The 21,289-nt window shown below is 37.2% G+C and overlaps 1 protein-coding gene across 2 annotated transcripts in view; it reads right to left on the bottom strand.

The window, feature by feature from the left end:
• Positions 1 to 21,289, bottom strand: part of LOC128874826 (mucin-4) — a 180,014-nt gene that overhangs the window by 26,972 nt on the left and 131,753 nt on the right. The window contains exons 2-9 of one of the 2 annotated variants that reach the window (XM_054119921.1): positions 19,943 to 20,193; positions 14,142 to 14,308; positions 12,493 to 12,693; positions 11,057 to 11,284; positions 10,721 to 10,987; positions 7,933 to 8,380; positions 6,890 to 7,730; positions 5,797 to 6,087 (exon numbers count right to left, since the gene is read on the bottom strand). In XM_054119921.1, coding sequence (XP_053975896.1) covers positions 5,797 to 6,087; positions 6,890 to 7,730; positions 7,933 to 8,380; positions 10,721 to 10,987; positions 11,057 to 11,284; positions 12,493 to 12,693; positions 14,142 to 14,308; positions 19,943 to 20,193 — 2,694 coding nt within the window. Of the gene's footprint in view, positions 1 to 5,796; positions 6,088 to 6,889; positions 7,731 to 7,932; positions 8,381 to 10,720; positions 11,285 to 12,492; positions 12,694 to 14,141; positions 14,309 to 19,942; positions 20,194 to 21,289 lie in introns of both variants that reach the window. The other variant, XM_054119920.1, reaches the window with a different exon arrangement.

The raw sequence follows: 21,289 nt of genomic DNA, 5'->3' as shown, positions 1-21,289 counted from the left end.
TCTTTAAAATCGCGTACCTCAACGAGTTGAGTAGAAAAATGAAAACGATGTTACTATTACTGTAACCACCACACTAATTTTGAAAAAAATTGATTGTAAGCCCGAAGAAACGAAGGAACAAGTAGATTTGCAATTTCTTTCTAAAAAATGCGCATTTCGCACGTTCTCGACGAGTTTAGAAAGTAGGGAGGGTAGAGAAGAATCTGCACGCGGGAAGACATATTTTTATCCTCCCGATGGTGTGCAATCTATGAATGATAGACGAAGAAAACAGGGAAACCCGTGACGCATTAAAAACAAAGAAACTAGGGGGAACACGATTATCTATTAACCTTGCGAAAGGCATGCCTCGTTGGGATTGCTTTGTCAGTATTATCGATGAAACTATTGAACTCTAAAATATTCCGCGCTGCGTGCAGAGTCGAGCAGAGAATTTGCATTTATCGTACCGTAACGTTACATACGGGGGCGTGCAGCGTTCGGTGCAACTGGTGAAATCGAACGAGTTGGTAGATATGGAAAACGTGACTAGCGCTGTACGCTATCCTTATCGTTAACGCGGAAAAACATTGTTCGATCTCGTTATCGTGACCGTCGAACGGATCGTTTGTCGTTTGTCCTCATTAATTTCATGCAATGACACTCTCCTCGTTGTTCCTCTACTCTCCTTTCGCATAACTGACACAGCAGTCAGGGCCGCCCCGTGCGAGTGGCCAAATTGCGCTCAGGCATATGAACAATTACAAGTGAATTACTTCATGAATTATCATTACAAAGTAATTTCGGTTACGTTGTAATTCAATTACATAGTATTTCGTGATTCAGAGATCACGTTTCATTCAATTTCAATGTACGAACCAGAATTACGAATTGAGAAGTAATAAAAGGTGGAAGAAAAATTACGCGAAGATCTCAACCAGAAAGAAGTAATTATCAGTGATGGATATGTTATTATTCATACATTCATAATAGTTTAATTGTTCATAACTCGTATTATTCATAAATTCATAATAATTCAATTGGGTCGATGATTACAGTAATTAGTAATTGAATTAATTGAAAAGTTTGAATTATGTAATTCAATTGCAACGTAATTCGATTAATGCAACTGTGTTGGGAAAATCGGGTCGAGTTGCTGTTTCGGCTTAGCATAAGTGTCGTCTAGCGCGAAAGGTTAAAATCCAAAATGTTATTGAATTGTAATTGTTTTTTCGAAGATGCTCTATATTAATATATTTGCGCATACGTGCACGTTATTATTATGTTAAATAAACAAACATTTTTTGAGATCAATTTAATTTTAATTTGCAAATTTTATTTTATGAGCATTGACATTTAACATCGCCCAAACGCGGCACTGACGGACAGTGATGCACCGATAACTTCTACATCGATGCAGCGGTTTCCTTCCTATCGTGTTATACTGGTCCTTGATGAGATCTTCCGACGATCGATCTATTTTCTGCTCTGACACGCCGCTATCGGAAATTATCGCATATACATTTTACGTAACTACTCGTCGAAGGAAAGAACAAAGAGAAAACATTGTGACTTCTGCGAAACGAGGTTGCCTGCAAGTCTCGGAGAAGAAATGAATTCTTGATTTTTCTCATTATCTTGCGAGGAGAACTGCTTTTGTCGAAGCTGCTCGTTGACAACACTGTGACGTCTTTTTGAATATCATTGCGTTAGAAGATATGCTGTCATAAAAAATACCGAAATAGAATATGTAAACAACATAAAACTCCTTGGCCTCATTCTTGATTCCTCACATAAAGTACGTAAACGAATCTTGCTTGAAAAGACGGAATATCAACTAAATACTAGCCAGTAACAAATGGGGAGAAAGTAACAAAAAATTCTTTTAAAACCATGCCAATTACTAATCTGATTTAATATTGTTGGAATATTTACTATGATTCAACCTTTTATTTTACTATATAAATAAATGTACTGAGAATATATGTGCAATTTATATATATATCTGTCACTGGAGAAAAAGAAAAAAGAAAATTTAGGATGTGGCCTGCCCTCTTAAGTGCCATTCAGAATGTTCCTACAGCCTAAACAGATGTCTGAAAACAGCAGTGTATACAGTTAAAAATTCTTCCTACTTTTTATTTATAACGTTTGTCTATTAGTCTTGACCAGCTCCTTCTAGAGAAAAGATCTCAGCTTATTCGTGACATTTTAATAATAAAATCAGAACTTTTAATTAATAAAATTAGTATCTCATTATTTCATTAAACCCCATTTCCAATATGCATATACATATACACTACGGCTAAAAAATCCAAAACTCTGCCAAATCTCGCATCATAAAAATAATAAATTCATTCGCGATATAATCTTAAGGGCACCATCCGTTCAAAGCTTTTTATTAAATCGAAAACATTTCTTTGCATAATTTCATTCACCAATATCTACAGAATCGCCGCGTAAAATTTTAAAACGGAAGTTCCAACGGTACAACGTGAGTAGTAGTCGCTTCTAAACATTGTTTTAAAATTAATGTTAGAAATAATAAAAAATAAAAGTTTAACGGATTATAAATTGAATTTTTTATTTTTATCCGATATCTTGCAAAGTCAATCGTCAAGAGTGGTTACAGTGATCAACAGTGATCGCAATAATCGAGAGCGGTCTACGTGGTAAAGAGTGGTCAGAACGATCAAGAGCGACCTCGTGAACAAGAGTGGTCACATGGGTCAAGAGTGGTCTCAGTAACCAATAATAGCTAAAGCAGTCGATAATCAACAATCCAGACTTCTTACACAGTTTTGTGTCATGGACTTTTTCTACTTCATGGCCTATTATTCCAAATGGATTTCACCAAAGAGAATGACATCGCCAATTTGCAGATCACTTTGTTCCTTTTTTTTATGATGACATAATATCGAAAGATATATCTAGGAAACAGTTCCAACGATTCAGAGTGTTGGCTTCAACGTGATTGACAAGCGGAAATGGAGAATTCCAAGCAATGACCGATAAAGACTCGTCACATAGTATGAAACAACTCACGGGTCAGTTCGTACTGAACTTTACAAATGAGTCATCCCATGTCAAATCGAACGCAATTTGGAGTTAGTTTTAGAATTGGTTGAAGCTCGACCCGAAGAATTGTTCAAAACTTTGATAATTCGCGATTTTACAGCTGTCTGAAAAATGGCGGTAACTTTTGTCCGATCTATTGTAGCTGCTGAATTGGTCATCGGATGAAAATGAGCTTTTAAGGGTTTTACCCGATAAATAAAGGACTACAAAATGAAAATTACATGAATCGCCATTTATTTGTAACAATTGGAAAGATGAGTATCAAACAACTTTGAAGTCTGTAATTTGGAATAAATAAATTAGTATGGCTAATTAGCTGACTAAATGAGTCAATAATTTTGTGGAATTTGAGGTTTATTTTTCTTTTAAATCGTGTGCCTCAAAGAGTCAAAGGTGACAATTTAAGTTATGTATCTTATGTGATTACACGTGTACTCTAATGTACACAACAATGGTACAAAAGTCCATTGGTATTAGTTTGAACTCTATAGATATTGACTCTATAGATATTGATATTAGTTTGAACTCCCTCGATATTTATGTTGTTTAGAACCCTATTAAAATTTATCTTATAATATCGGGTTGTGTAGAAAGCCCATGTTGATTTTTGGTAGGTGGCACAGGTCTGAATATATTGGAATGGTTGAAAACAAATAACATATATACCTTCCTTAAAAGGTGGAATGGTTGTGGAACAAAATGGTACCTATGTAAATTCAATAAATACACCCTCGCTCAGAAGCATGTGGACACTTCCTTAATAGAAATAAATATCTAATAAAAGTTGCGAATCTATTAATATCAATTATATCACTTATCTTTCGATATGTTTATGTTGTATTAGCAAATATATTTTATTAATAGTTCTTTTTTAATATCACATAAGTAATGATAAAAACTATACAGATAACTAGATAATGTTAAAATTTCTTTTACCAAACTTGGATAGTATTAATTTCTTCATTGTATCCGAAATAATATTATCTCATTTATTTTGTAACATTTCGCCATAAGTGTGTTTGATATATCGAACATTCTTTCTGAACTTTTCTATCGAAACGATCCCATAGTTCCACTACAAAATTGAATATGACAGTCAAAACATTTAATATTATTAAATGATGTTAAATACACATCCAATATAAAATTTAGCAACAAAAGTGGTATTGTTATAATTTACGGTGTATATTAATTATTCATTGAAAGTCGATAAGTTTCCACATATTTATGAGCAACGGGGTGTATATATCAAAATTCAAATATGCCTTTGAATTTTTCTTAAAAATTGCCACGAACTTTCTAGGTAACCTAATAGTTTGAGCATCATCGAAATTGATATGCGTAAATTCACGATGGTATCATATTCACAGTCCTATATTAAAGGAATAACGTAACATACTTTTGTAAGACGATTTAGCTTCCATTTTACTATTATACAAATGGCTTTATAATCATCTGTTCGTACCAATAGTTGTAAAATCATGGAATGAACTATGATGGACAATGTTTCTGCTGTTCTCGCAGACATATGTTGTACAGAGGGAGCAAGACAACAGATTTGGAATTCACAGAGTGCTACTTTCGCTTCCCTTATAAAACAGATGCATCCACGAGTTGAGGTCTACTGGATGTTATAATACTGTGTCTGTTTCAAGTGTTGTACCTTTGAGCAGGGCGATTATACGACGGATCACCAAATTTCTGTGTCGTTTCCGGAATATTTGAGTACTCTAGCCGGCTCGATATCCATGGCTCTAGGTCGGGGACTGTTTGGAACAGTCGCGATAGGAACAGAAATCGTTACATTTATATCAAAATTCACATTCCTATCGATTCGAGGTTCCGGGCTAGAAATCGTCTCGGGATAATTGATTTTCTCCTTCAACAATTCCTCCTGCAGCTCCTCCGAAGGCGTCCTGCATATCTTGGACGATTTGTCCATGTTGCTAGAGAACTTTTTGATAAACATTATCGGACTGTTCGCCATTCGATAGCTCTCGCTTCGTTTTACTTTACGCTCGACCCTATCGCCTCTGGACGCGTCGGATTTCTTCGCAGAACTGCTATCAGGACACGTCTCTGAAACGTCCGAGGGATCTGTAATCGTATCTCTATCGTATGCGCTACAATTGTCGCCTACGGGCATGGATAACGAGGATTCGTCTGCGTTTTTCGCGTGGTTTTCGTTATCCTTAACGTCTAAAGAGCCCCGGTCGTCGCACTGATAATCTACCTTGGTGACTTTCCTACAAAAGCTAGGTGTATCGAGGTCGGACACTAGCAATTTCCTACTCAGTTTCGGCGTGTTGCCCGTCGTCCTCAGATTTTTCGGACACAGCGCCGACTTCTCAAAGTCGAATTTGGAGTCCGTTTTCGGTGGATCTATTTTATTTACAATTCGATGATCTCTCTGCGCGCCGAGGCCATCGTTAGCGAGCTCCAGAGGGTGATTCTCATCGCAAGCGGTTGCATCCGTTAACCTATCTACGTACGTTTTGTTAGGGCAGTGGTTGGATTTGTTAAAATCCAGGAGTTTGTTACTCGGTGCCAGTGCCGTCGTCCTAGCAGCCGTTCGACATGTGCTCTTGGCCGAAAGCAACGGGCTCCCGTTGGCGATCACGGTTGCGCTCACCTCGCCGTTGCAGTGAGAATTGCTCGCAAACGTAAATGGTGCTTCTAATCTACCGACGCAGCCAGTGCAATCACGTTCGTCAGAACTCGTACCAGAAGCCGTCTTACCTTCGTCGTCTTGCACGTTGACGTATGCCCCGCGAACTTGTCGATGAGGAGTCGTTGGACTCGTGGGTCCCACCACGGTCGACGGCGTTCTAACGTAGTCCGGACTGGCCGCTCGTTCGGGACTCCTCGCTGCTCTGATGATCAGCTTTCCTAATTGAGGCGAAGTGGGTGGCGTCGACTTGTTTGACCCATCCACCGTGTCGTTGGTCCTCGCGACTGCTCGAACGTTCGGGGTTGCACGGTGCAACAGCGGCGATGGACTCGGCGACGCTCCTTCTCTCACGAACGGACCTGGAATTCGGTGTATACAAAAGATACATGAAGAGGAGAAATATCTTCAGAACCTTTCAAACACCTCTTAAGGTACGATTTAAGGTCTATTTACACATATCCGTAACGTGTCAGTTCCGTATCCGTACCGTATCAATAACGTCACGGAGCGGTGTCAGAAGTGTGTGAACATGCCCATTCAAAACAAACAGAAGAATATTTAAAATCACTGACACTGATGGAACATAACGGAACTGACACGTTACGGATGTATGTGTAAATAGATCTTTAAGCTCCAACAGGCTGGGGCCAAAATGTGATGTTTACATTTGGCCCGAACAATACACCACGGGCCAGGCACGCGATAATCACTTTTGGCCGGAATATCCGACCACGAGTCTCACGCGTGGTTGTAGCTTAAAGGGTTAAGTAAAATGCTGCACCATAACACGTTAGTACGACGGTCATTCAATATATGCATTTGAATAAAAATTATTTGAAAAAAAAGTCTGATCGAAGAATCCCCCAAACATTGTTTAAACATTTGTTTGTTTATACCATTGAATTCTGCGTAAAAATGTACATAAAAGTATAAACTTGTAATCATTTATACTATTAGGTCATCCAATAAATTCGTGCTGGAGACTGTGTCAATATTTAAAAAAAAATCTACAGATATATTATAATGACCGTATAACGAAAATGAGAGATTACCTCTTTTTATAACACTTCAGAGCAGGTGTTATATATTAATTGGAGTAGCAAAAGTATAAGTGACATGAACTTTTAGGACGACCCAATATTTTCAATGAACCAAACATACCTGGGTTGAACGTAGTGTGCGCTCCTTTTCTTCTTTTCAAACTGTCGGACGAGTAGACAACCTTGCCTTCCGAATCCAGCGTGACTCTTGCACCTTGTCTCTTCCTCTCCAGAGAGGAGTCCGGCCTTTTTGGTAATTCGCTTAAACTAACGTACTCGGCGTCTTTCTTGAAGATATCGGTGTTCGCATATGTAGTCGAGGACCGAACGAGAGCCGTGCTCCCTGACGCACCAGGTTCCTGACGTTTGTCGTTGTTGTTCCTCACGTCGGCTATGGTGACATAGTCGCCGGAGTCTGCGATCGCTTCATCCGGAACCACACTCTTCGGCGTGTGCTTCCTACCTGGAAGCACACCGCGAAGCTTGCCCAAAACTCCGCTAAGTGGACTGATCTTCGTTGACGTCTGTCCAACCGCGGGTCTATCGATTGCCGGGGACGGTAACACCTGAACTGTCGCGTAGAGGTTCTTATCTTGTCCATTGATCACCTCCATTTTGGAGGTTCCAACGGTAGCGGACATGAGAACCGAACCTCCGGTTTGAAGATCGGCTTTCCTGCTCTCGGTTTTCTTCGATGTTTGGTCTGTTTCGCTCGCATGCTCGTCGTCCGAACCTGGCGGCGTGATCACGCACATGGACGGAATTCGACTGCTATTGATTGCCGTTTTTGAGCGAATTCTCTCGATTCTCTCGCATCCTTCGAGATCACTGGACTCGGAGTATTCGAATTCCGAGCAAGACCTTCCCGTGCAGGCTGGACTCGAGGCTGATTCCACAGGCGAGGACGAGGTGTTGTGTCCGCTGTCTGGTGACTCTCCGCCAGTCTGGTTCTGTCCATGAACCTTTGGCAAAATTAATTTTGTTTAAACAAACGACGAAAGATTAGGGAGATAAAGATAGACGATTACCTAAAATGATAAGTGTTAATTCAATTAAGCCGACGAGTTATCAATGAAATAATGAACTTGGGGTCGCAGACAGATCCCATACTGACATGTAAATGTTAACAGCAAAAAAAAAAAAGAAGTAAAACGTAATACTCACCATAGCGACAACGGTAAGGCTAGATTTTCTTTCCGGCGGCGGGGGTGCCATCAACGCAGTGCAAACTGTGCCCGCGGAACTGGTTGTCGTCGACGTTGAACCCCTTCCGAAGAGTTCGTACTCGTTTTCGACGATCGGTGAGGTAGGATCGGAGCTGATGTCGTTGGATTTTGTCAAAGGACTCTGCGGAACTGGCTCCTCTTCCCTTAAAGTCTTCAAACCGGAGTCTACATGGAACGAGGTGTAATAGCCCTCCGTGTCGCAGGAATAGACAGAAGACGTTTCACCGTCGTCGGAGAAGGGAACAACAGCGATATCTTGTATGATATCCGGAGTTAACGTGCCCTCCGACGTAACCGAGGATGAGGCCGAGGTATCGCGTCCCTTGAATCGCCTCATGTGACTCAAAGAAGTGGACGATGTCCCAATCGAGGCCGTCGTTGTGGATCTATACAGTGACAGTTTTTCGTCATATGAATATGTATGCAAAGAAATGGAATTTTGAAGTATTTCGGCGATCGTAATTAGCACTTTCTAGTGGCACCAAAAGTACGATATGTGTAGTAAGACATTGAATTTTAAAGACTAGTAGCTAGTGCATAATTTTGTAATATATTCCTCGCACTACGAGGTTCGCGATGAATTATAAACTAAAGTGATAAAGCCTTGCTCGAAAAAATGAAATGAATAGTTTTGTGGACCGCCATTTCGTACACGTAGGTAACTAATTTAAAGCTTCGATAACTTGAACTTGTTCGCATTACAAAATTATCCGAACATTTCCTTCTACTCATGTAGGTTTGTTTTATTTACGTATCGAGTTATGTTATTTTGACTTTCTGGATTTAAAACGCGATATATTTTGTAAAGTTAAGAGAGTACTATTTTCAATCACTCAAGAATTAACGTTTAACCAGGATTAAATAGTCAAAACTTTTTAAATTTAATAATAAACGGACTGAGATTTAGGAGTATCGTTCGGGGACATTATTTCTAATTTTATTATTTTACATATCGTCTGTGACTGTTTATAAATTAACGTTGTATGTTCGGAACATATAATTGTAATATACAATACATATAAGATACATAAATTGTATTTGAACAAAATGCAAGAAAGTCATTTTTCAGATGAAAATAATTAATACAATATTATATCAACTCGTGGGGATAAGTTGTTCCGTGATTTGTGGTACAAAAGGAAATCATTTTTCATCCCAAACCAAGTAAAAAGTCGATTTTAAAGATTGATTGGATTAAGTACGTGTAATCTTCGATTAAATAGAGCTGAATTACTGTTTCTATTCGTTATACATCCACAAATGTAAGTAATATCGAGAAATACAAAGTTTGACAGTATATTTATTAAAAACATATTACAACTGCTTGCAATCGAGAACTGTTGGCCTTTCCATCGCAACATAAAATGTTCTGCTCGGTTGGTCATAAAGCCTAGAACCAATGCTAGTGTGTTCTGACCTTTTACTGAGTCGTAATCGTGCATAACAATTTTTTTTAATCGAATATGGTTCTATACTTAATGTAAAATATTTTATTTATGTAGTAAGGAAGCTTCGGGCTGCTTTGAAAAGGCTACATAAAAATTAACGCGATCAAATACACGACTACGTCAACTTGTGACTTTCGCTTACACGAAGCACAAGTCTATGCGCATACCCAACGAATCTTCAAAATCATCGATTTCCATAAAGAATCCTGATACAAAAACAAATTTTTTCTACAATCACGACTAATGTTTGAACGAAGAATCCGTTCCTTTCCGGTTGTACCCAGATCCACGAACCTACAAAAATAGAAGACAATGTGAGTTTGGCTAATTCCTTACGAAATGCGAATGAGGTCATCTGATAGCATAAATCAGGGATTACGTGTATTCTCCCACTCAAAAGTTCGAAGCACCCATCGACCTTTAAGCTTAATTAAACTCCTTAAGTATAATTCGAGATGAAAGTTATTACTGCATTTGAATTTAGGCATTCGACATTTTGCGAAGAAAGTTCTAAATACAACGTTAATAGTTATATAAAAACCTATAATCTATAATATATGTAAAATAATAATATATAAAATATATAATATATATATATATATATAATATATATTTTATATAATATATATAATATATAAAATATGTAAAATAATAATATATGTAAAAATCTCTAAACGAAGACAATTTTCAATAACTGATTTTACTTATCATGATTTGTACTTTTCTTCGAGCTAACTAATCTAGAGGTTTCCCTACAAATAATTAATTATATCTATTTAACCCTCTTCCTTTACACTTGACACTCTTATATAGCTATACGAAGAAAGTCTCCAACGTCATGTTATTAAATATAAAAATCTCTAAACGAAGACAGTTTTCAATAGCTCTTTCTACTTATCATAAATTGCACTTTTCTTTGAGCTAACTAATCTAGAGGTTTCCCTACACATAATTAATTATATCTATTTAACCCTCTTCCTTTACACTTGACACTCTTATATAGCTATACGAAGAAAGTCTCCAACGTCATGTTATTAAATATAAAAATCTCTAAACGAAGACAGTTTTTAATACCTCATTCTAGTTGTCATGAATTGCACTTTTCTTCGAGCTAACTAATCTAAAGGTTTCCCTACAAATAATTATATTTATTCAAGCCACTTCCTTCACATTTGGCACCCTTATCCATCTATAATATTCTATACCCTTCGTCTAGGAGGGAACTGCATTATGTACGGAAAAAACCAATGTAATCCTCAAACCTCGAAACAGGCATACCTTGGTTGATGAGTGGTGGTCGTCGTTTCGCTTCCAATACTCGCCCTACCACTTTCGGAGGATGCACTCCAGTTTCCTGAGCTCGAGTGCGGTGGGTCGTCGCGGTTGCTTCCCTTTCGTCTTTCTCTTCTTTGGGCAGCGCTTTCGCGCAATTTCACGCTCGGTTGTCTTTCCGTGATCGGGACGGACACCGGTATGCTCGAGGTGCTCTTTCCGCTCGAGCTCGACGAGCTGGGCTTCCTTTCGTGAGACTTGTCCTTCCTGCGCCTGGTTGTTACCGTTTCGTAAATATTTGTTTCTTCGGGTGATCTTGACTGACCTTGATCCTGTTCTGACCTTTCGATAGTAGAAACACTCGGTTCCCGTTGGTCTTGCTGTTGCGCGGATTTGGGGCTGATAAGTTTCAGCCTCGACATGCCCCACGCCTTCAACGTGTTGAAGTGGGACTTCTTTTCTGTCGGCGAATCCTTCTTCGACGAGCCGAGGATGTCCGTACTCGCCGACCGTTGTGTCCTTGACGCTATGTTCGATATCGTTTCCTCCGCTTCTTCGCCGGTCGTTTCTCTGAAAATAAAAGTGGCGACGTAGGTATTTAAATCGATCGCATTTAAATACTTTTGGATGCAAATCTCACACAGCACGCCTTATCGTATTTGGAACTGCATTACACTCTTTATGGAATTTTATTTCATTGTATTAATCGTATGAATATACTTACTAATGATTACAACGACGATATCTTTTCTGCAACTCAATGCGTGAATTCGAGTGATCTTTGGTGGGTTCGTTACAGTGAAAACTACTACAATTTGTTTTTGCTGTCTCTTATGGGTGTACACGTGTGAGAAAATTAGACTACAAGGGTACCAGAGGTGTATACGATTTAAGCAGCGATCTGAAATCCCCTCGAGTCTCGCCAAGAAAGTTCGTCGACCCGAAAGTTCCATTTTTATTTTTAAACGTGCACACTTGTCGGGCACCTTAAGAGAAGCTTTGAGATATTTTTATTATCGGTCCCAATTTGTTTCTTCAGGGTGAAAACATCCCTTATACGTGTTTCTACATTTATCGATATATATTTAATACTAAAGTAGGCAAAACTAAATGATTACAATAAAAACCTGATAGGCTCCTGACAAATATGTGCAATTTTATAAAAATCGGAATTTTCGGTTTGGAGAATTTTCCTTGTTGGTTTCTCATCCGTCAGTTATACCTTTTTTCGTTAATTTTACTTTGTACTCCTTATGATGTATTTATGCCTTGCTTGTTCTAGAAGATTTCCCCTTAATAATAATAACAATGTATATACAAATTTCGCACGTTATATCGACAACACTATTGTGTATCAGGTCACTTTGTAAATTTTTGCGTATTTTCTTCCAGTTCATGGTACAAGACATTTAAGTGTTCTTTGTATTTGGTCGCCCACTAATTTCCCGTGTTAAAAATAAATGTACAAATATCAAATTATGCAGAATCTGTTTATCGAATTTGACAAAGGAGTCCCATTTATTTTTATGCTGAAACAGCTACTTAAAGAACAAGTACTTCGACTTGGATAAATTGAAATTCATTAACACTACACTGGATTATGAGATTATTGGATCATTAACACATAACTTTGCAAATGGATAATAAAGTTTAGCATTTACTTTAACGAAAACTTGAAACTATACTCGGCGACTTGTGCAATAGCCTGTTGTGTAATTTTATTTGTATTTGTCGGCATTGGTATATTCGCGATAAAGAAGATATTTGATGCGACTCACACTCCGACAGCCTGGCGAATTTCCTTCTGATCGGTACCAGCGATCGTGTTTCGTCTCTTTCCTCTGGGCCGGCGAGGTCTCGACCGTCTTTTCACAGCTGTTTCCTGACTTTCTGGACCGGACAGTAGAGATCTTCTCCGCATCGACATCCTCTGGAATCCTTTACCGCTGACGTCCACCGCCACAATTTCCGCTGGAAATCTGCGACACAAATTATATTGTGAAATACACGCAAGTTCCCAAAACATTGCCTGTCTCCCATGAACAGTTTTTTTTTTCAAATTTTTCAAGTTGAATAACAATTCTATATAACGGATCAACCGCAACGTTAAGGGGAAGTTCGATACAATATGTTTAGTATAGAAATTTATTCTGTACCTTTGCATTCAATCTATACTAAGTATATTATAAAGCGGTAAAGTTTGTTTGTTTGTTTGTTTGTTTGTTTGTCTGTGGGGAGTAATCTCCAGAACTACTAAAACGATTTTTAAAATTTGTTCAGTAATAAAAGGCTACACTATCCCTGAGTAACATAGGCTATGTCTTATTTTGATAAAAATACGTTTTCAATTTGAAATCTCAGAATTTGTAAATCAAGTCGGAGGAAAAGCGTTGCTTTTAAACCAGCTAATTAACTATATATTCAAATGAATTCATGACCAGTTTAAAATACGCGAATTCAACAAAAATGACTTCAAAGTGATACAGTGTTCTAACATGTAAAGACTTTGATTAAAAGTCTTAAAATTTTGCCAATGTTTCGCATCTTGACAAACTGTTTTTTGATACATGATTCCTATACAGGGGGTGTAGAATGTATTCGTACACCGATAAATTTCCCAAAAAACTTTTGTGCGAAATTGTAGTTTCTTAACTTCTGTTTTTATAATCAATCATATTTTACATATTCTCGGAAGTCTCTAAGATAGATATAGTCCAACAAACATTTACTAGTTAATATAATTTGTGAAATTAACAAAAAAAATGCGAAAAGTAGGTAAAAGTATAGAAGCAATAAGTATTTGTACGACTCTTATGACGAACCATTTACAGCAGAGTTTGTAACGTAAACACATTAGTTTATTGCTCTAAATAGCTATCTTTTTTGTAATCTATCTATTTTAGACATTTCCGAGAATATGTAGAATGTCATTGAATATAAAAAATAAGTTAATAAATTACAATTTTACACAGTTTTTTTGGAAATTGATCGGTGTACGAATACTTTCTACATCCACTGTACATAAAACTTCAAAAATACATTAACCCTCTATGGGCGAAACTTTCTTCTGCAGACAACTTGCAAGGCATTTACTTTGATATTTAATGTTGATGCTGTCGCCAGCCGTCATCAATATCGTCAATAGTTATCAGAAACATTATATTTCATAATTAAGACGTATACGTGACCTTCTGAGGAAACTATTTGGTAAAACAGCGATACATTAGCATGTAATCTGAAAGTTACGTGGGCCCATAGAGGGTTAAGAAAAAGTTGATCTTTTCAGAGTTGTAGATCACGGCTTTTAACGATGCAGGGGTTCTGTATGGTATGTACCGCGGGACGGTAGAAAATTTACAATCCCGATGATCGATAAAAGTTTGCTCGTATCCATTATCTTTACGGTGGCATAAATTTTCCTTCTTACTTGAGAGCGATAGCTTGAACCTGCTCCTCGGGGCTGGGAAGCTTGTGATCGACGGCGTCGTCGTCCGTTGTATCTCCCAGGATCCTGGACATGCAATCCGGCGGTACGGTAACGTCCCCCAGCGCCTCGGTGGATGTCCATCTTCGCAGATCCTCGATAGCGGCCGGCTGCAACGACGAATTATACGTGAAATAAAGTCGGCGCACTTCCTCCTTCGATTCTAACCGAGGAACGGTATTATAGGGGGGGGGGGGGGGCGGGACTGCTACATTGCTTCTGTTTCAAAGAAACTTGACGCTGCGGCGAAAACCAACCGACGTGTTTTACGCGCAACGAGCCTGCGTGGGCACAACCATTGTCGGATGTCACCTCGTGACCAAGCGGGTTTCACGCACAGAATACGGAACGGATTATATTACAGTCTGGTCCCTTTCTACCTGGTGCACTCGTTACGAACAAGGTGAAAATGGATCAACTATATCAGGATTCATAATCGTCGCTACGTGTCAACTTAATGGGAAGGGCTTGATTTAAGGAGCATTAAAACGATGTTGAACCTCGGCAGTCGTACTCTTTAATGCGTTCATAGATTGCCAAGACAACGCTTTTTTACATACAGGAATTATGTTGTCGATAAGATTAAGCGTAACATAGGATGTTAGAAGAGAGTGCTTGGTGCGGGAGACAATTTATTTTAATAGGTTGGGATAAATGTGTGGACGATTTCGAGTGTAGAATGCGAGAAATAAGTATGTCTAAATAGTAACGAAATTATGAATTCATGTGATTAAATAATAGAGAATTCGGTATCCTCGTATTAGTCGAGTCATTGGAGTATGGATGTGAAAGAAACGTTACGTCGTATAATGTTTTCGCGTATTTTTCAAATGTAAGACATTAGCTGAAACCATTCGGAGTATAAAAAAAAAAGAATTGCTAAAAGTCGCACATATAAGAAAAGGCACAATACCGTGTTTCTCTACTTTAGTTGACAACTCGAATAATTACACTCTTACAATTTATGAGTGAAAACAAAAAAGAAATCATATTAATTGTAAGTACAAAGAACTAAATTGTGGAAATCACAAAGAATTACAAGAACTCAACCCAAACAATATACTACTATAATAAAACTAAATTTATCGCAGACTTTTCAATATGTTATTTTTAATATTTTTGATTTAGCTGGTATTAACCCTTTGCGATCCTATGTCGAGTGATACTCGACAAAAATGTACTGGAAACCGAAAATTCGGAGTGCAAAGGGTTAAAAAGTCGATTTTATATCAGAATAAAGTTCAAGAAAAAGAATCACGGCAAGATTTGTATTACATCCAGCAAAATACTTTGCCAAGGAATATTAATAATTACGCAAAAAAGAAAAGGAAAATATATAGAGAACATCGATCGTGGAATTCATTCTAAAATAATAAACATTATATTTAAAATGAATGAATTTGTCAAAGGACGTCTTCGACAATCAAGTTATCCAAGCCGTCATATTTTATCTTCCTAAATCTACCTTTCAAAAGTGACAGTCATTTACAGTAACTTTTGACAGGATATATGAAAGTCAGCCTACGTTTATTAGAAAAGGGAGTTGATTCATTTCTGACAGATGCAAAGGAAAAAGAAGACGAAACTCCACGAGTTATCAAATGACTCATCCTGTTAGACTGACCAGGTGCTGTTACTAATAAATGATCGCTTCGTGTGCTTTTAGTGCTATTAGCTTTCCATGTACGAGCATTACTGGCTCGGATAACACGCAACGTAACACTGTAAATGTGCATCTACTATACGAAACCGGTATTAATAAAACTACAGTTAAAACTCATTTTAAGATTCACAGTTTTTAAGACCCATTAGCCATCAACCCGCTGGTACTAACGCTAAGTGCAACAACCAAGGTGATTTTTCTTAATAATTTACCATTCCTCGATGATTAGAAAATACCTAATAAATTTAATTACTTTTATTAAAAACAAAAATAAAGGCATGACTTTTGATGGTATAGAAGAATTGTCAATTCCAGAAGTGATATTTATTAACCTTTTGACTGCGGAGGGCGTATATATACGCTCTCGAGATGTGGGCTCAGAGAAATGTTTGTATTTATTAAATCAACTTTAAAAAATATCAGCGTATAGGAGATAATGTGACGAAACTTTTTTTATATTTACAGTTTATTAATAGGATGCTTAGTTTTGAAAATAAACATTGAAAAGTTAGAAGTTCGGTGAAAAAATTGAATTTCATGAAATAGATCTTCCAAGTTTCTAATTTTTATCTCTGAAAGTAAACGTCGTACTAATAAACCGTATATATAAAAAAGTTTCGTTTTATCATCCTCTATAAGGTGATATTTTTTTAAAAATCGATCGTTCGACTGCTGTTTTCTTTTCTTTAAGACAACAGCAACAGCAAAATCTCGAAATTTACCAGGAAGCCTCTTTTGAGGGGTACTAGAAAATACCAAAAAATTAGGAAAATCAAAAACAAAAATTTTTTAAACCGTCCGATTTGTCGTGAAATGCCCCATATCCATGTTGGTATTTATTTTTTTGTTTTCAGTTACACTAAAACAATAATGAAAGTATCCCATCGAAGTATCAAGGACTGATCAAGGACGCGTTCACTCTTTGCGCTTGTTTAATTCTTTGCTTCGAGTTTTATCTCCGTGTATTCGATAATCGCCAATTTCTCGAATATTCGCAGAGGGAAGCATCTGGGTCGCCATTATCTTCTATTTGGATGGCGCTTTATCTCCTCGGGGAAAGGAATTACCAAACGCGACAAAATCCCTTCTCTTTTTTTCCCCTCGTTGTCGTTTTTATCAGTGGAAAAGAACCGCCGCGGCTTTCGAATGCTTATGCGACCGCTACCTCATCTACATTGAATCACGATTCAGTGGAGGATCAGGCGGCCAACGGTAGGTCGCCAGAGAATCGATGTTGTAAAACAGATTAAAAAAAAAAAACAATTGGTATTTGCCTACGAATATAGAAATTACGAACACGTATTCACAGCTGTATACATGAATAATGAAGAAGGTGATTGTACAACAAGAACCGATTTACAAATTTCCCAAAGGAATAGCCATTTTTGCATGTGAATATCATGCCATTCAACAGGCGTTACAATTCATACAAATTTATTAACTCAAAAGCACTGATGTTGGAATATTTATTATAATTCAGCCTCTTATTTTACTACCAGAATAAATGTACTGAGAATATACAGGGTGTTCCAAAAGTCGGGGAGGAGCCGGAAATGGGGAGTAGCTGAGACGATTCTGAACAACAATTTCCTTTGCAAAAATGTCGGATGGAGCTTCGTTAAGGAGATATTAAGCGAAAACCCCGACCAATCAGAGCGCGCGTAGACCGTTGGAGCGGCCGCGGTAGCGAAGGCTGCGCGCTAGGCGGCAGCGTCAATGTCTTTCGATGCACGTCGAGTCACTTGTTCGCGTACAAGCGCGGCCGTCAGCGCGTAGCCTTCGCTACCGCGGCCGCTCGAACGGTCTACGCGCGCTCTGATTGGTCGGGGTTTTCGCTTAATATCTCCTTAACGAAGCCCCATCCGACATTTTTGCAAAGGAAATTGTTGTTCAGAATCGTCTCAGCTACTCCCCATTTCCGGCTCCTCCCCGACTTTTGGGACACCCTGTATGTTAAAATGTATATATCTGTCACTGCAGAAGAAGAAAAAAGAAAATTTAGGATGTGGCCGGCCCTCTTAAGTGCCATTCAGAATTTTCCTACAGCCTAAACAGATGTCTGAAAACAGTAGTGCATACAGTTAGAAATTCTTTTTACCTTTTACTTATAACGTTTGTCTATTACTCTTAACCAGCTCCTTCTAGAGACCAGATATCAGCTTATTCGTGACATTTTAAAAGTACAATCAAAACTTTTAATTAATAGAATTAGTATTTTATTATTTCATTATACCCCGATTCCAATAACTGACAATCAGTTTTTTAATGAAAATTGAAATTACATATGACACGCTCAGCCAGCAATTAATTAAAGTGCAAACGAAAGAGAATAAAAGAAAAGATACATGCCCGATAATCGTTCCTGATCAGAATAAATCACGACGAATGGTATGAGTCACAGCGAAGCGTGCATTATTAAGAGACTGGTACATTAACGACACGACAATGCAAACTAACGATACGTATCATTATAGAGTAGTTGATGCGGTCAACAGGGACCACCGTGTAGATTCTAATGTACACGGCGTCCCATGACATCTCCCATTGAACCTGTTTATACAGGACAATCCTACCGCAGGTTGTCCATATCAATGGAATTATGTGTACGTACCAAGTCCTACAGATACGAAACTCACAAGGAACATCACATTTTTTATATTAACTACTATTCACGTTCCGGGGTGAAAACTACCCTCGAAGTCCTTAATGAGAAATACAATTTACGAGTGCAAACAAAAAAGAAATCATACTAATTGTAAGTACAAAGAACTAAATTGTGGAAACCACAAACAATTTCAAGAAATCATCCATAACAATAAAATATTATAACGAAACTAAATTTATTGCAGACTTTTCAATATGTTGCTCTGAATATTTTTGACTTAGTTGGTATTAAAGAATCGATTTTATAGCAGAATAAAGTTCAAGAAAATATATCACATCAAGGATTTATATTACAACTAGCAAAATACTTTGCCAAGGAATATCAATAATTACGCAAAAAAGTAATGGAAGACATTGTTAAAGGACTTAACAAGGAACATCACATTTTTTATATCTTCTACTATTTACGTTCGGCGGTGAAAACTACTCTCGAAGTCGTACATGAAATTTAATTTTTATTTAATTTCTCAAACACTGACAGAGACAGAAAGAAGATGAATACGAAAAAGGTTTGATTTTTAACGAATAATAGCATGGTCTGAATAGAAATTGTACGAAGACATTAGCGATGGTCAATTCTATCGTTTTACTCTTCTGTACTGTCGTATAGCGTGTTAGAGAACTTTGTGTATATGTGTATAAAAAGCCCAAATATTTTGAAAAGTAAATATGTTTTACAACTACACTGTTAACGTGTTTACAAATAGAGGATGTATTCTCATTTCGAAATATAAAAGGAAACCGGCAATTTATAGAGAATTCCTTCCACTAAACTACGGGAACTAACTTTCAGCACAAACTATATCACTTTTTATAAATTGATTCGTAAAAATCCATACATAACTGTACAAAACGCTACGCTAGCGCTTAAAAAAAATGTACGTTCTTCATTGTTAGAAAATATATTGAAAATTTAACTCGAAAATGAAACTACTATCAATGTTTCATAAAGTCAAAAATGCTATTATTTATGAGCATAGTATTCAGATAGAGGTTTTCCATAAAAGGAGATTTTTCCATAAAAAAAAAATTAATATTTTTGTAACTAATCGAGGACGATTATCGTACGCGTAAAATATAAAATTTTAAACCTAATAGTAAGATTGTACAATTTCCTCATTTCCAACTACTCTTCTTAATTATTTCTAAAATTGTAATTTTTGCACTACACGCAAGCTTGTCGCGGATCAAGAATATAGAAAGAAAAAAAATCGATGACCGGTTCGTGAGAAAACCGATTCTAAACAGTCTAAAACTCTTTTGGGCGACTACGATTGCGTAGAATCGTGCTTTAAAAGCGGTCAACGTTCGCGCGTCGTGGAAATGAAACAATTATCGTGGAGAACGAATCGCTAATCTGATAATTCGTATCTCCTGGGACGCGGTTGCACTTTCAAATACGCAAGAATATACTTACGATCCTGGATTCGATGTCGAGACTTTGGTCTCGCCTTCTCTTGCCAAGGACGGGAGTGCAGAGGAACATATCCATGGAACTGCCATCCCTTCTCAGGCTATCCAAACTTCTGACAGCGACTATGGCAGCGGCCTCGTATAATTCCCTGAGGGCCTTCGGCCTGGAGTTCGACGTAAATAACGCCGTTGATGGTTTGTTAACGATATGAAAATGTTCTGTCCTCGAAGCAAACGTGCAAATATCTGATTCCGCTGTAACATTATAAAAAAAACAGGCTCATTAACACTCGAGTTTTCAGGCATGTAGGTACGACGCGCTTCTAGTATCAATTTCATTTCCATTTTGAGAATATAAATTATTATTTTCAATTTAATAATACATAGATATTTAATATTTCGTTTCAGTTAATTTCGATATTTGCGAGTATAATTATATTTACATAAAAAGAAAATATTTTAATAGAATGAGACATTCATACAATCGTTCCAATAAAATTTAGGTACATATATTCAGATATATTAACATATTTGCGACCGCTGACGCGAATTCACGTCATTTTTATCATTTTTATCACATCTTTTTATTCTATACTCGATATATTTACAACATGGATATTTCAAAACATATTTTGTAATTTCTATCTTCGCTCTAACGATGCAAATTTGCGATGTCCAACTTCAGAATTTTATCATTTTCGTCAGTACTCGGTATTAGAAACGTAAAATATCTGCCGGTCGCGAATGTGTTAAGATTAATATTTTTAAGAATTGTATTAACCCGAATCGATATCTTGTCCAATGTGTTAAAAGGATTAATAATTTGTAGAATAGTTATGAAGTATGCGATAAAATATATAAATAGAGATAAAATTGTTGAGCAACTATATTACTTGGTCATTAACTTCCCGATTTATAGGGAAGTTATTTTATTTATTATTTCTGTACGTTTCTTCCTCAAAAATTTGTTGAATTAATATCATATTAATTTTGCAGTAATTCGAATGAACGACAATGAAAGAACTCTGGAGCATATGGCAAATCATAAAAATTATCCAATTCAATTTTATGAATTTGTTTAGGGCATAGGAGCTTACCCTGGTGGAAGAAAGTGAAAGAAAGAACTCTTCTTCTCGCAAAATAATCAGTCGAAAATGATACGATGTAACTAACTTTAATGAACGAAAAGATGACAACTAAGCTTTTACGTAATAGCGTTAATACGAACATTACTCAACCAAATATAAAGTAGTGGGTAGTAGCATTTTGTTTCCGTTCATTTTTTTTTTGTGTATTTGCAATATTTCCAAAATATCAAGGCAAGCACAAGTTCATGACTGAGATCGTGTTC

Source organism: Hylaeus volcanicus, chromosome 4, assembly GCF_026283585.1.
Source record: "Hylaeus volcanicus isolate JK05 chromosome 4, UHH_iyHylVolc1.0_haploid, whole genome shotgun sequence".
In the NCBI taxonomy this organism is placed as follows: domain Eukaryota; kingdom Metazoa; phylum Arthropoda; class Insecta; order Hymenoptera; family Colletidae; genus Hylaeus; species Hylaeus volcanicus.
The sequence above is the reverse complement of the archived record's forward strand: the minus strand, read 5'-3'. Positions and strand labels throughout refer to the sequence as shown.